At 45.1% G+C, this 16,835-nt stretch overlaps 2 protein-coding genes across 4 annotated transcripts in view; one reads left to right on the top strand and one right to left on the bottom strand.

Annotated features, from left to right (window-relative positions):
* sema3h (sema domain, immunoglobulin domain (Ig), short basic domain, secreted, (semaphorin) 3H) overlaps positions 1-16,835 on the bottom strand; it is a 203,875-nt gene that overhangs the window by 183,769 nt on the left and 3,271 nt on the right. The gene's annotated exons all lie outside the window — the stretch shown is intronic.
* zmynd10 (zinc finger, MYND-type containing 10) overlaps positions 1-16,835 on the top strand; it is a 76,481-nt gene that overhangs the window by 13,911 nt on the left and 45,735 nt on the right. The window contains exon 3 of one of the 3 annotated variants that reach the window (XM_078543791.1): positions 10,954-11,070. The exons of 1 other annotated variant lie outside the window; for it this stretch is intronic. In XM_078543791.1, coding sequence (XP_078399917.1) covers positions 10,954-11,070 — 117 coding nt within the window. Of the gene's footprint in view, positions 1-10,953; positions 11,071-16,835 lie in introns of those variants that run through there. One more of the 3 variants, XM_078543793.1, reaches the window with a different exon arrangement.

Below are 16,835 nucleotides of genomic sequence, written 5' to 3' on the forward strand. Positions count from 1 at the left end.
CAACTAAGCCAATTTTGAATCCACCTTATCAAATTACCCTGTATCCCATGTGCATTTGCCTTCTTTATAAGTCTCCCATGTGGGACCTTGTCAAAGGCTTTGCTGAAATCCATATAAACTACATCAACTGCACTACCCTCATCTACAAAACTGGTCACCTCCTCAAAAAATTCAATCAAATTTGTTAGGCATGACCTCCCTCTGACAAAGCCATGCTGACTATCCCTGATCAAACCTTGCCTCTCCAAGTGGAGATAGATTCTCTCCTTCAGAATTTTCTCCAATAGTTTCCCTACCACTGACGTGAGACTCACTGGCCTGTAGTTCCCTGGCTTATCTCTACAACCCTTCTTAAATAGCGGAACCACATTAGTTGTTCTCCAGTCCTCTGGTATCTCCCCCGTGGCCAGAGAGGAATTAAAAATTTGGGTCAGAGCCCCTGTGATCTCCTCCCTTGCCTCCCTCAGCAGTCTGGGACACAAATCATCCGCACCTGGAGATTTGTCCACTTTTAAGCCTGCCAACGCCTCCAATACCTTGTCACTCCCTATATCAATTTGCTTAAGAGCCTCGCAGTCTCTCTCCTAGAGTTTGATAGCTTCATCCTTATTCTCTTGGGTGAAAACGGATGTGAAGTATTCGTTCAACACTCTACAGATGTCCCCTGGCTCCACCCATAGATTGCCCCCTTGGTCCCTCATGGGTCCTACTCTTTCCCTGGTTATCCTCTTCCCATTGATATACTTATAGAATATCTTGGGATTTTCCCTACTTTTACCAGCCAGAGCCTTCTCATATCCCCTCTTTGCTCTCCGAATTGCTTTCTTAAACTCCACCCTGCACTTTCTGTACTCCACTAATGCCTCCGCTGATTTGCTCCCCTTGTACCTGCTAAAAGCCTCTCTTTTCCTTCTCATCGTATCCTGAATATCTCTGGTCATCTATGGTTCTCTGGGCTTGTTACTCCTTCCTATCACCCTAGAGGGAACATGTTGAGCCTGTACCCTCCCCATTTACTTTTTGAACGCCCCCCACTGCTCCTCTGTAGATTTCCCCACAAGTAGCCGTTCCCAGTCTACCTTAGCCAGATCCTACCTTATTTTACTAAAATCCGCTCTCCCCCAATCCAAAACATTTTTTTGCAACTTGTCTATTTCTTTGTCCATAACAAGCTTAAATTGTACCAAGTTGTGGTCGCTATCACTAAAATGCTCGCCCACCACCACCTCAGCCACCTGTCCGGCTTCATTCCCCAGAATTAGGTCCAGCACTGCGCCGTCTCTTGTTGGACCCTATAAATATTGACCTAAAAACTTCTCCTGTATACATTTGAAGAAAGCCACTCCATCCAAGCCCTTAACACTATGTCTATCCCAATTAATGTTTGGAAAGTTGAAATCACCTAATATAATTACCCTATTGTTATTGTCAGCAAATAAATCAGTAAAGCAATTATTATAATGGTAATTATGATACCATGATAATCTTATCCACCATCTTGAGGAGACATAATTTTTCTCACATCACGTTATATTCATTTCGCACTAACTCCTTCATAACAGGATACATAGAATTATAGAATTATATAACAGTTACATAGGAACGGGAGAAGGCCACTCAGCCCATCGAATCTGCTCCGCCATTCAATACGATCATGGCTGATCGAACACTTCAATGCCTTTTATCCACACTATCCCCATAACCCTTTACGTTATTGTTAATCAGAAATCTATCTATCTCTACCTTAAACATACTCAATGACTGAGCTTCCACGGCCCTGTGGGGTAGAGAATTCCAAAGATTCACAACCCTATGAGTGAAGAAATTTTTCCTCGTCCTTTTCCTCCCAAATGGCTTCCCCTTATTCTGAAATTGTGTCCCCTGGTTCTAGACTCCTCAACCACGGGAAACATCTTATCTGCATCTACCCTGCCTATTCCTTTAAGTATTTTGTAGGTTTCAATGAGATCGCCTCGCATTCTTCGAAACTCTAGAGAATGCAGGCCCAGTTTCCCCAATCTCTCTTCATAAAACAATCCTGCCATCCCCAGAACAAGTCTGGTGAACCTTCGTTGCACTTCCTTTATGGCAATAATATCCTTTCTGAGGTAAGGGAACCAAAACTGCACACAGTACTCCAGGTGCAGTCTAACCAAGCTTCTATACAATTGAAGCAAGACTTCACTACTGTACTCAACTCCTCTTGCAATAAAGGCTAACATTCCATTAGTCTCCCTAATTGCCTGCTGCACCTGCATGTTAGCTTTCAGTGGCTTATGGACAAGGGTACCCAGGTCCCTTTGTACATCTACACTTTCTAATCCCTTACCATTTAGAAAATACTCTGCACATCTGTTCCTTCTACCAAAGTTGATAACCTCACATTTTTCCACATTATATTCCATCTGCCATGTTCTTGCCCACTCACTAATTCTGTCCAAACCCTCCTGTAGCAGCTTTACATCTTCCTCACAACACACATTCCGCCTAGCTTTGTATCATCCGTGAATTTGGAAATGTTACATTTACAGCACAGAAGGAGAATGGATTTTTTTAATACTTTGGGGAATACTGTGTTATTCTGTAAAGAAGGCTGTGTCTGTATGTTTGTGTATAAATGATTTAATTAAGCTGGGGAAAGGTCACAAGTGGTAGGTTGACTGGGAGGTTTAAGAGATGAAAAGATAGAGGCATTAGGTGTGCATTTGTAATGAGACATTATGGTGGGTTTGATATAGGTTGAGTATTTATATAAGTAAATAAGTTGGGTCCAACATTTGCATTTTAGATAAGCTGAGAGTTTGTTTGGAAGTCAGACAAGAAATATTTTTACATCTTACAGAAGTTCCACGGATAAATAAAAGAGGGTATATTACATTTTATTGACCTGAAAGCATAGACAAAATAGAAACATGAAAGATTTCACATTTGGAATGATTTGAGTTTCAAGGAGGCGTGAGAACAATAGAACCTGAGATGACAGGGGGGAGTCCTCAACATCGACTCTGGACCCCATGAAGTCTCATGGCATCAGGTTAAATGTGGGCAAGGAAACCTCCTGCTGATTACCATATACCATCCTCCCTCAGCTGATGAATCAGTGCTCCTCCATGTTGAACACCACTTGGAGGAAGCACTGAGGGTGGCAAGGGCACACAGTGTACTCTGGGTGGAGGACTTCATTGTCCATCACCAAGAGTGGCTCGGTAGCACCACTACTGACCGAGCTGGCTGAGTCCTAAATGACACAGCTGCTAGACTGGATCTGCGGCAGGTGGCGAGGGAATGAACAAGAGAGAAAAACATACTCGACCTCATCCTCACCAACCTCCCTGCCACAGAAGCATCTGTCCAAGACAGCATCGGTAGGAGTGACCACAGCACAGCTGTTGTGGAGACGAAGTCTGCCTTCACACTGAGGATACCCTCCATCGTGTTGTGCGGCACTGCCACCATGCTAAATGGGATAGATTTTGAACAAATCTAGCAACTCAAGACTGGGCATCCCTGAGGTACTGTGGGCCATCAGCAGCAGCAGAATTGTACTCAAACACAATCTGTAACCTCATGGCCTGGCATATCCCCCACTCTATCATTACCATCAAGCCAGGAGATCAACCTTGGTTCAATGAAGAGTGCAGGAGGGCATGCCAGGAGATGCACCAGGGATACCTAAAAATGAGGTGTCAACTTGGTGAAGCTATAACACGCGACTACTTGTGTGCCAAACAGCATAAGCAGCAAGTGATAGACTAGGTTAAGCAATCCCTCAACCACCAGATCAGATCTAAGCTCTGCAGTCCTGCCACATCCATGGTGGTGGACAATTAAGCAACTCACTGGAGAAGGAGGCTCCAATAATATCCCCATCCTCAAAGATGGAGGAACCCAGCACATCAGTTCAAAAGACAAGGCTGAAGCATCCGTAACAATCTTCAGCCAGAAGTGCCAAGTGGATGATCCATCTCGGCCGCCTCCGGAGGTCCCCAGCATCAAAGATGCCAGTCTTCAGCCAATTCAATTCACTCCACATGAAAGCAAGAAACAGCTGAAGGCATTGGATACTGCAAAGGATATGGGCCCTGACAATATTCCAGCAATAGTACTGAAGACATGTGCTCCAGAACTTGCCACACCTCTAGCCAAGCTGTTTCAGTACACCTACAACACTGGCATCTACCCAGCTATGTGGAAAATTGCCCAGGTATGTCCTGTACTCAAAAAGCAGGACAAATCCAACCCAGTCAATTACCGCTCCATCAGCCTAATCTCAATCATCAGTAAAGTAATGGAAGGGGTCATCAACAATGCTATCAAGCGGCACTTGTTAGCAATAACCTGTTTACTGACGCCCAGTTTGGGTTCTGCCAAGGCAACTCAGCTCCTAACCTCATTACAACCTTTGTTCAAACATGGACAAAAGAGCTGAACTGCCGAGGTGACGTGAGAGTGATTGCCCTAGACATCAAGGCCGCATTTGACCAAATGCGACACCAAGGAGCCCTAGCAGAACTGGAGTCAATGGGAATCAGGGGGAAAATTCTCCACTGGTTGGAATCATACCTTGCACAAAGGAAGATGGCTGTAGTTGTTGGAGGTCAGTTATCCCAGCTCCAGGACATCACTGCAGGAGTTCCTCAAGGTAGCGTCCTCGGCCGAGCTATCTTCAGCTGCTTCATCAATGACCTTCCATCTACCACTACCATCTAGAAGGACAAAGGCAGCAGATAGATGGGAACACCACCACCTGGAAGTTCCCCTCCAAGTCACTCATCATCTTGACTTGGAAATATATCGCTGTTTCCTTCACTGTTGCTGGGTCAAAATCCTTGAACTCCCTTCCTAACAACACTGTGGGTGTACCTACACCACATGCACTGCAGCGGTTCAAGAAGACAGCTCACTACCACCTTCTCAATGGCAACTAGAAATGGGCAATAAATGCGAAGCCCACATCCCATGAATGAATAATTTTTTTAAAAGGTGGGGGGAAATGTATTTATCTGTGGAGATTGAGGCTGTTGGCTGTGTGAGGAAGATGTCCTGGAGACAGCTCTCAGCTGGGAGAAGATGCAGTTTAAACCAACTATCCAGTCAAGCCAGAAAAGTCTTGGGCTTCAAAAAACAGTCTTGTTCTGAAGTCTTGGATTTCCATAGCAGAGTAGAAGAGAGTTTAAGAGATCGTGTGGTATGTCTTTATTAAAGCTACAGCAGTTTGCCTTGGATAATATTACTGGATGTTTATAGTTCAACATCTGTAAGGGAATATTGCCTGGAAGGTGTTTACTTATGGGTCTGACCAAGTAGGAAGTCTCTTGGGGAAACGTTTTGTAAGATTGACTTTAACTGTGTAACTGTAATCTTGTATGCTTAAGTTTTCCTTTCTTCTTGTTAATAAAACCTTTAATTGTTAAAATCCCAAACGTGTTACTGGACTTCTTGCTCTTGAGATCAGTACATTTTCTTCTTGTTTCCAGAATACAGAAGAAAGGGTATGCCCCATAAGCCAAGTTTCCCTTTGGGGTTTGGTTTGCTCAGCAATTAACATCTGCTGTGGTCATAACAGGCCTGTTGTGTCCATCTTGGCTCTCTGCAAGAGCAACTCATTTAGTTCCGTTCCCCTGCCCTTTCCCGTAGCCCTCATATTTTTTTTATCTTCAGGAATTTATCAATTCCATTTTGAAAGCCCCAATTGTGTCTACCTTCACCACACTCTCAGATAGAGGTCACTACACATAGTTTGGTCACCCTGATATACACATTGATCCTGTTTCCTAAACAAAACTAAAATAGATTATCTGATCATTCATTCACTTATTTGTTGTTTATGAGAACTTCCACAGATCAACAGCCACACTTGACTAAGGATTCAGTTCAATGCTACATAAATGTGAGCTCTTTTTTTGTCTTTCTAAACTGCTGTTTGTTATGTGAAGACAGGCTGTTCACCGAGCAGGACATCATTAAATTATGCACCTACAATAACAAAGTGCTAATTACATATTCCTACTTTGCCTTTCCATTCCAGTAACCTTATGTGGGTGATCAGAGCTTCTGTTTTACGAATTGTGCAGAAAAGGCTGTGAGAAAATGAACACCTGTACTCAGCTCTACATTTTGCAGGCATTCACAGTTAGCTTACATTTCCTCTATACTTCGTGTAACAATTTGCCAATTACAATTTATTCTTAGACATCTCTCACACTCCCTGGAAACTTTACTGATGCCTGCACCTCGGTGGTACTTGTCATTGCTGCCAGAATGTAGTGGGTAGATGGCACAGAGCTCTCTCATTCTCTCGGTATGCTCTCAGCACCTTTAAGGAGGGGCTGGCCCCCATCTCTTCAGCATCTGTGATCACTGATGTGCTCCGGCTCCTGAAGGGCTCAGGTGCTGAAGGCGGACATAGGATCAGATGCTTCTAAAATTTCATGCTGCGTCTCTATGATATTACCCTGATCACAGAGCGCAAGCAAGCTGCCCTCAGCCAGACAGGAGTCAGACATTCTCAGAGGCTATGTGAAGATTTATGGAGTGTCCTCACTGCATGTCGTCATCATCCTCCTGCAATTGAGCAATTATTAGGGCCTCCACTGCATCTCAATGACAGGAGCATTCTCACAGAGCGTATTCGCACTGCCATAAGCCAGACTGGAGTCAAACATTTACAGATGCGATGTGAGGAACTATGGGGTCGGGTCACTGCATACCGTCACCATCCTCCACAAATCTAGCAGCTATGAGGGCTTCCCGAGCACACCTCGTCTAGCCAGTGTGAGGGCCTCATCCCTATCATCGTCTCCTCCGAGGACCTCCTCACCCTCATCCCCGTTGGCGTCCTCCTCATTGGAGGAGACATGCAGCTCCTCCATCTCCTCCTCAGCCAGCTCGTCTCCCTGTTGGAACGCCAGATTGTAAAGGGCGCAGCAGACGATCACGATGCATGACACCCTATATGGACTGTATTGCAGGGCTTAACCAGACCGATCCAGGCACCGGAACCTCATCTTCAGCATCCCGATGGTCTGCTCCACCAAGTTGCAAGCTGCAGTATGAGCGTCACTATAGCGTCGCTCTGCTGCAGTCTGAGGCTGCTGCATGGGTGTCATCAAACATGGTCTTTGTGGGTAGCCCGTCCCCGAGGAGCCATCTCTGCAGCTTCTGTGGACCCTGGAAGACTCCAGGGATCTGTGACCAATTAAGGATGTAGGCGTCGTGCACACCCCATGGAAACCCTGCACACATCTGCAGGATGTGTTTCTGGTGGTCGCACACCAGCTGCACATTTAGCAAATGGAACCCCTTGTGGTAGATGTAGTCCACCATGTGTTGCGATAGAGATCTGAGCACCACATGAGTGCGGTCGATCGCACCCTGCACCTGTGGAAACCCCGAGATCTGGGCAAATCCAATCGCTTTTACCTCCTGGGTGTCCTGGTCCCAGGCGAAATGCACAAAGTTGTGTGCCATGGAGAAGATGGCATCCGTGACCTCATGGATGCATTTGTGGGTGGAGGCTTGTGAGATCCCTTAGAGGTCACCTGTGGAGCCCTGAAGGGAGCCATTGGCATAGAAATTGAGCGCCATAGTCACTTTCACAGCCACTGGCAGTGGATGCCTTTCATTTTCCCATGAGGCCAAATCCTGCCGTAGCTGGCAGATGTGACCAAACAGTTCCCTAGACATGCACAGTCTTCAGCGACACTGGTTCTCAGTCATCTGCAGGCGTGAAAGGTGGCATCAATAGACCCTGAGTGTCGGGCGCCAACCTGCGACGGCTCACTGTGACTCTTGAGTGGCGTGTGCGGGAGCGTCAGCTGCCCTTTCCTCCTGAGGTTGGCACTCCTGCCTCTGCGCAGCCAGGACCCTCAGTCGCTCTCTCCTCTGTTGTCTTTGTGCTCTGTAGGCCGTCAGGCATACAGCAAGTTCACCAGGCTCCATGACCCTGATGTACTCTTCCTGCAGGATGAAAGAGAGACTCGTGGTCAGCATGGGTGTACTAAGAATCTGTCCTGGTTAAATGTGATGACCCTTTAATGCTTCCCGGAAAGTGCTGGCCACCACTTGGATGGCCAGAGATTAGTGTGCTCCATGGCTGCCCTGTTAGCTTGAACCATGGGGGAGACTGGTCCAAACCGGGATGATGACATTGCAGGAGGCTGTGAGTGCCTCCAGCAGTGACTGCTACATGGCCAGCTTTAGTGAGGAGATTGTACAACATGTGCAGTCGTCCAACTGTTCTGCAGTCCACTAACATGCTCATGAGTTTGCAGTCTGTGCCAGGGCGGTAGGGGGAAGCTCTGGAGCACTTGCTGGCACTTGGATACCTCTGCGTTGCTTGAATGGGCAGATAAGCTAGGAGCCCGACCCCAATCGTATCAATGTGGTTGCACCTGAATTGTCTCAGTTGCAGACGAATGGTCACTTTATACAGGTTTCCCGAATGTGTGGCCACTTCCCTCACCCACCCTACCCCCCACCCCAAATGCTTGTGCGCTATATTCAACGGCAGGACTGCCCTTGCCCCCCACTTGCCACCAGTTGACTCAACGGCAGGGCTGCCCTTAACCTCTCCCACTGCCACGAGTCACCTCAACAGTAAGGCTGCCCTTAACCCCGACCCCCCAACCCTCTTGAAGCTTGAAGTCCAACAGGCGACCCTGGCAAGCGCTGCACAACGTTACTGTGTACTCACCTCCGAGATCCCCTCAAAGTGTAGGCCACTAAGTGCATACCTTTTATGTGCTGTTGTGAAACACGTCGGCTTGCTATCCTGCCACGTGGATGAATGATCCAGCAGGGGGAGACGATTCCGGCGGGCTGGCCTGATAATGATATGCTGATGTATTACAGTGAGGTTCCCAACATCCAATGGTGGGAAACACAGCCTGCCATCAACGGGCTGAGCAGACAATCACAAACTGGTTTCCTGCCGTCGTAAAACCGATCGTGCCATATTGTCCACTCACGCCACTGATCATGCCCAATGCCAGCAGGCACAGAAAATTCTGCCCAATATGTTTGTATATATCTTTGAGGATAATTGGGAAAAATAATAGACTGGAGGATGGAGGGAGGGGAGAGTATGCTGATGCTGGGTGAGAGTATTTTTGTGGGACCAGAAAAAGCATTCTTTCTCCTCATTACCTCACAAAAATTAAAGTTCAAAATTTCTTTGGTCCGTTTTTTTGAGGGGCTTCCTCTGGCCCTTTTAAAAGACTGGTGGTAAGGGAGCTCAACGCCAGTACAAATGGGGAGCTTTCTAGCCTCCTTCCCAGCATTGTAGGTGGCAGTGACTGAAATGACCAAAATCATTTCTAGGCTGCCACCACCCAATTTACATTAGGCTGCAGCAACTAAAATTGACCCCTCTGTCTCATGGAGAAAAGGACCCAGCTTGTTGAAGTAACAGAGGGCTGATAATGCCTGCGTGATTGTACATCATTGTCTGTAGGCGAAAAGGGACAGAAGTTATAGCAAAAATATTTTAGATTTCCTTCTCCCTTCATTTTTGTACTTTCACACCACCTTTTGCTTTCTAAATATAGGAAGTATCTTGCAGAGTGCATCGAAGCCACTGGATCAGAATATTGCTTTCTCAACAACAAAGCACTTGGGCATTATATTTCTACACACACAAGATAGAAATGAAATCCAATCTGACAATTGTGAGCCATGACAGTTGTGTTAATACTCCAGGGAAGTTCCTTATATGCTCCTGTCATCAAGCAGTTGACACTGGACCTTGTGTCCTTGAGCCAAGATGGAGATTTCTGGGTTTCATGCGACTGACATGTTGGCTGAGGTGGATATAGTCTTTGGCCTCGGAATTCCTCTCTTCTTGACCAAATTGTGTGGTTGCATATTTTACAAGATAGGGGTCACTGGACACTAGGGATTTGGTGAGGGGAGGGAATCTATGTGGTTATCCAATTTCTGTATTTGTCAACCGACTAGCATGTTGTTTCTGTTGCTATATTCTATTTAAAAACAACCTGCCATGATAGCATTGTTTCTATTTGGGCAACCAACAGTGTCTTTGAAAAATTGGGACAGCTTCATGGGTGGGGCAGGGACGGGTGGTGGTGGTGAGCTGCAGGGGCATACCAGTATTTGCAGGTGGCTGACAAATAACTGGGATATACAGTATTGTAATCAAACCTGGGAATGCCTGATATTGAACTGCACTCATACAACACCATTAGCAATGCTTACACCACCACTGTGAAACTGTTGGCATGATGATAGCTTAATGATGCTTGATCTCTGGCATATTTACAGGACCTGGTATGCTGCAAATACTATCTTGAAATTGGTACACTGCCCAATGCTCCTATTTTCGGGGCCCTCACATCTCTGTTCCTGCCTTTGGGACAACCCTGAAAATTCAGCCCATGGTTCTTTGCCATACTAGATGCAACACAGATGGTCCTGGCAATGATAGGAACAAGTAACTGTTTCTTAGAGAAATGCTTATGCAGCATCTAGATCAAAAGAGATTAGGATTAATGGCTAGCCCACTTGCAAATGCCACATTCTGTTTTTTGATGTGTCTGAAATAAGAACAAAATTCCACCATTCTGACACCCACCCCTCTCTCCAAAGGAATACTGGCCTGCTGGGTCCTGGATCTCCTTAACCCTTGCTGTCAGCAACACTGGGTACTTCAGGTGCTAGATACCTAAATATCACCAGCTGTAAATCGATTTGTAAATTCAGGCTTTATCACGAGTCTTGAAAACAATAGGGGTTATAACTGACCAGTATCAGTAGGGAAAAAGGCCTTGTGTTTTCTGATCCCAAATTACAATTCCAGATTGCTGACCTGTTGGAATTTGAATTATGGTGCATAGCTTCTTTAGTACATAGCCTTCTTGCTGCCTAACCCTTGCACTGAGTTGAGTGTTCCTATGGGATTTTATAGCTGTCATTTATATCTTGATTTCAATGCAGGTCCCCACACTGATTCATGAACTCATTGTTGTGGAAGTCTGGAAGCAGAAGGTGTTTCCTGTGTTGTGTCAGCTCCAGGATTTCACCCCTAAGAGCACATTCCCCATATATATTGTGGTGAGTGAAATTGTCCACTGGATTTCTTCACAGTCATAGTCAATGAATTAAATCTTGCCCATATTAATTTAGAATTGACTTTTCAAAGCTGCTGTAGGAAAATTTGGCAGTATACCAAACACCAGGAAGCGTATTCCACTTCAGATTTCAGAGTAAAAAAATGAAAGTTTTTATTTGGGAGAAGGAAGAAGTTCCTCCTTGGATTATGTAACTCCTTCACTGCACATAAAACAGCACTCTGTTATAATTTCTAATTATAGATTAACAGCGAAAGGGTCCTGAAAATCCTAGGCGCAAAGTCTGTCATTCAGGGGGAAGGGGGTGGCAAAGGTAAATCAATGCTCTAGTGACTCAATGACAGTCACAGAATTCCACACTTGATTAACAGAAGGGGAGGAATGCGAGATCTTCTTGCACATGTGTCACTCAGAGTGGTTAATTAAATGTAGGAATACTTTTAATTGAAAATTTTCCTCTCTTCATGTAGTCTGAGGGTTACTAATCATGATTTATGCGATGATATCACTATGGACCAAGGCGACAGGGTAGGCTACAAGAACCACCTCAGCTACCAGAAAAATTGAATCTGCACTGTCAGCATTATTCTGCACTACTCTCTAGCCATCTAGCCAACTAAACCATCTGACCCCCTCATTGAAATTGCAATATAAAAATATAAGCTTCTGCATCCCTCAAGATACTCAGTAGTAATCTGTAGTAATCTTTGTAGAATAGCAAACAATCTGTATTAGTATCTTTTTGTCTTTTGTAGAAGTAATAGTTTCTGTTAGTTCACTTAGGTTCTCTTTGGTTTGTAGGAATCTTTATCTAGCCGACACAGGAAGGTGCCTTTACAGGTACATTCTATTAGGACAGGGAGTAAAATACCAAGTTGGGTTGCAGACAAAGAAAAGTCAAGCTTATCTTTCTAAGTATCCAAGAACAGATACAGAAGAGAGTATTGGATATTCTAAACATAGCGAGAGAGAAAATATTAAGGGGTTTAGCATTTTGGAATGTCCACCAGGCCCAGTTGAAATGTATCCCAGGCTGCTAACAGAAGCAAGGGAGGAAATACTGGAGGCTCTGACCATCATTTTCTAGTTTTCTCTGGCTACAGGGGTGGTGCCAGAGGGCTGGTGGACTGCTAACATCATACCATCGTTTAAAAAGGGAAGAAGGGTAGACTGAGTAATTGCAGGACAGTCAGTCAGACTTGATGGTGGGCAAATTATTGGAAAATGTTCAGAAGGACAGTATTAATTGCTTAGAAAGGCATGGATTATAAAGGTACATTCAGTATGAATTTGTTAAGAGAAGGTCACGTCTGAATAACTTGACTGATTCTTGATTGACGATGTAACGAGGAAGATCAATGAGAGCAGCTTGTTTGAAGTAGTCTACATGGATTTTAGCAAGGCTTTTGACAAGGTCCCACATGGCAGACTTGTCAGAAAGGTAAGAGTCCATGGGATCCAAGGGCAAGTGGAAAGTTGAAAAAATTTGCTCCTTGGCAGGAAGCAAAGGGTAATGGTCAACAGATGTTTTGTGACTGGAAGGTTGTTTTCAGTAGGAGTTCTGCAGGGCTCTATATTGGGTCTCTTGCTTTTCATGGTAAGTATCAATGTGTTAGACTTGTTAGGTAGGGAGTATGATTTAATAATTTTGCAGATGGTAGAAAAATTGGCCGTTTAGTTGACAGTGAGGAAGAAAACTGTAGACTGCAGGAAATTGTTCAGGTGGGCAGAAAAGTAGCAAATGGAATTCAATCCAGAGAAATGTAAAGTAGTGCATTTGAGAAGGAAAAGAAGACAAGGAAATACACAAAAAATGGTAGGATATTGAGAAGTGTAGATGAACAGAGGGACTTTAAAGTGTATGTTCACAGATCCCTGAAAGTAGCAGCACAGATAGATAGGGTGATTAAGAAGGCATCTGGAATACTTTCCTTTATTAAATGGCGCAAAGAACATAAGAGCAGGGAGGTTATGCTAGAACTGTGTAAACTACTACAATGGATATGATCGCACTAGAGAGGGTACAGAGGAGATTTACAAGGATGGTTCCAGGATTGGAGAATTGTGACAATGAGGAAAGTTTGGATAGGCTCAGGTTGTTTTGTTTGGAACACGGGAGGCTGAGGGGAGATTTAATTGAGATGTAAAAGCTATGAGAGGCCTAAATAGATTGGATAGTGAGGACCTATGATTTCCTTTAGCAGCCAGATCATAGAGGGCATAGATTTAGAGTAATTGGCAAAAGGTTAGAGGGAAGTTGAGGAGAAATTTCTTTCACCCAGAGGGTGATGGGGGTCTGGAACTCACACCTGAAAGAACGGTAGATACAAAATTCCTCATTGCATATAAAAAGAATATGTGGGTATACACTTGAAGTACTGCAGCCTACAGGGCAACAGACCAACAACTGTAAAGTAGGATTAGGTTGCATAGCTCTTCTTGGCTGGCACAGACAGGACGGGTTGAATGACCTCCTTCTTGGCCATGAATTTTCTATGTTTGTAGAACAAAACAAGTGTAACATGCCTCTACTGTTTATTACCTTACATACAATGCTCCTACACGGTGTAGGTGTGATATTCCTTTATTATTATACATAGTCGATAATAATACTGTGGCACTAAGGGGCCTGAGTAAAACCGAAGTCATTATGGATCAGGAATAGCGTTCTAATGGCTGGAGTCATACCTGGCAAAAGGAAGATGGTTGTGATTATTGGAGGCCTCATTTTAGCTCTAGACTTGACTGTCTTCACTGATGATATTTCCTCCATCATAAATGATAATTGCACATTGTTTAGTTCCATTCCCAATTTGATAATGTAGCAATCCATGTCCACATGCAGCAAACCTGGACCGCATTCAGCCTGGACTGATAAGTGGCAAGTAACTTGCCATGCAAGTGCCAGGGTATGATAGGTTTTAACAACAGAGACCATTCAATAGGAACACAAGAATAGCAATAGGCATTTCAACTCCTTGAATCTTCCACCATTCAATGACATTATGACTGATCTATATCTTAACTCCATCAACCTGCCTTGGCTCCATATCCTTTTATACCAACGCCTAGCAGAAATCTATCAACCTTTGAGTTAAAATTAGTGACCGAGTTAGCATCTACTGATTTTAGTCGGAGGGAGTTGTCTCATTGCCTGAGAGTTTGGTGGGGTTCAATTGAAGTGCTCAAAAGAGAATTAGACTGTTATCTGAAAAGGAAGAATGTGCAGGGTTATGGGGAGAAGGCGGGGAAATGGCACTAGGTCAATTGCTCATTTGGAGAGCCGGTGCAGGCACAATGGGCCGAATGGCCTCCTTCTGCACTGTAACAATTCAGTGATTCTGTGAGTTCCATACTTCTGTCATCCTTTGTGGTAAAGAAATGTTTCCTAACTTCTCTCCTTGGTTGTGAATTTTAATGTTATGTGCTCTTGTTCTAGATTTTCCCACCAAAAACATTTCTCTATCCATCCTATCAATTCCTTTCAAAGCCCTAAAACCTCAGTCTCACCCTTTAATCTTCTATATTCCAGGGAGTACAAACCTAGTTTATTTAATCTCTCCTCATAAGCATAAATTCTTGGTGTATTCCATTGCTAAATGCTCCCACCATCAACATCCTGGGGGTCAGTATTAGCCAAAACTTAAATGCGTAGCCAAATAAATGCCGTGCTACTGGGTATTATGTGGTGAATGAGTCACCTCCTGCTTCCCCAAAATCTCTTCATCACCTACAAGGGACAAGCCAGGAGTGTAAAGAAATGCTCTCTATCGGTCTGGTTAGGTGCAACGGCACTCAGGATTCTCAATTCCATTCTAGACAAAGCAATCCATTTGATTGACACCCCGTCTCCCTCTGTTACTGGTGTATCATGGCTGCAACGTGAGCTATGTACAGGATGCACAGTAGCAAGTCTCAAAGGCTCCTTCAGCACGCCCCAAACCTGTAACATCCACCATCAATAAAGTCCAGGACAGCAGGCGCTTGGGAACACCATCACCTTCAAGTTCCCATCCAAGTGATTTGGACATATATCATTGTCACTGGGTCAAAATCCTGAAATTCCCTACCTCACAGCATTGTGGGAGCATCTTCACCACACATACTGTACTGCTTCAAAAGTAAGGTTCACCATCACCTTCCCAAAGGCAACAAAGGATGGACAGTAAGGGCAGAATCATCCCAGATTTGCACTAAGTGCAGTAGTAGGTGGGAAAAATGGTGTTTTACCCACCGGCCGCAATGGCAGCTTCTCACACCATATCGTCCCAATCTCGCCGTATTATGCATTCCCAGGAAATATGCCATTTCGATGGTGGGCGGGCTCTCGTTCGCTCACCACACCATCACCCTGCCGCTTCATCATGCTGGGCACCATATTTAAAGTGCAGCCACGTGCACACCCCTCAGTGCTTCCATCCCAGGAAAGCACCAGTGAAAACATGACCCCAAAAGCCAAAAAAAGTGCAGCCCCCCCACAATTCAGTGACGCATCCCTGGGATGCCTTCTGGACACCGTTGGAGCCCACTGCGATGTCCTCTACCCCCACTCTGGCTGCAGAAGGCCCATCAGTGTCACCAGTACAGCTTGGGAGACAGTGGCAGTGATGGTCAGTGCCAACGCTGCACAGAACAGGTTTGCCATCCAGTGCAGTTAGAGGATGAATGATCTCATCTGTGCCGCCAGGGTAAGGCAACCATCTCATCACTCTAAACTCACACACTCGCAAGGCCATCACACATTCACTGGCATCTCACTCATGGCCAGCTCAAGAGACATTGCCACTCACTCTCTCACACACACCCTCCCATCTCCATCTGGCCTCATCTCCTCTGGAAACTGCCTCCTCAGCCCTCACCATCTTGAGGCCAGTTATACAGATCAACATGTGTCCCTCGATACCTCCTTTCCCCAGTACAACCCTAGCCCTGCCTGAGACCACTTCTCCCCATTCCCCAAGCAAGCTATAGCCCTGCAGCTGTTGAAAAGCCGCCTTTTGGCTGGTCTGGTAGGTAGAGACCTGCCTGCGAGCCCCCTGAAAAGTGATGTGCCTGCGAAGCCTGGTGCTGATGACCACGAGTGCTGTCAGAAGCAAGGTAGGTAAACAAACCTCGAAGTCCCGAGCGAAGTGCAGCTCGCCAGGTGCATGTCGCTTATGTTCAGTTGTGAAACACTCTGATGTGCCCAAATGATCCAGTGTTGGGGGATGATTCCAGCAGTCTGCCCTTATAATGATATGCAGATATATTATATTGAGTTTCCCAACGCCGTTGGTGGGAAACGCAGCCTGCTGTTGACGAGCTGAGTGGATGATCGCAAACTGATTTCACCACGTTGTGAAACCGATTTTTGGCCTTCCTGTTATATTGTCCGCTCACACCGTCAAACATGTCCAACACCAGCAGGCTTGGAAAATTCCGCCCTAAATATCGGTTTTACTAGTGATACCCATATCCCAAGAATGAATGAAAGAAAATGCTTCTAAGTTGTATATAATCAAGGTGCAACATACTTACTCTGTATAATACTGGGTGCAAGACCTGTACTTCATGTAGTACTGCGTAAAATACTCCTACAGCGTGTATGACACTTTAGAGAACAGGACTGCATTTACACTACAGATGCCAATGCTATCGACCCCATGGAGTAATTGTCACACTGTCTACTACTTATCTCCAGTGTATAAGCTCTTTTACGACTAATGTGATACATCTTCCTGATCCAACTTAGGCCCTGCAGTTATGTAA

This window comes from Cetorhinus maximus, chromosome 6, assembly GCF_964194155.1.
Source record: "Cetorhinus maximus chromosome 6, sCetMax3.hap1.1, whole genome shotgun sequence".
NCBI classification, from domain to species: Eukaryota; Metazoa; Chordata; class Chondrichthyes; order Lamniformes; family Cetorhinidae; genus Cetorhinus; species Cetorhinus maximus.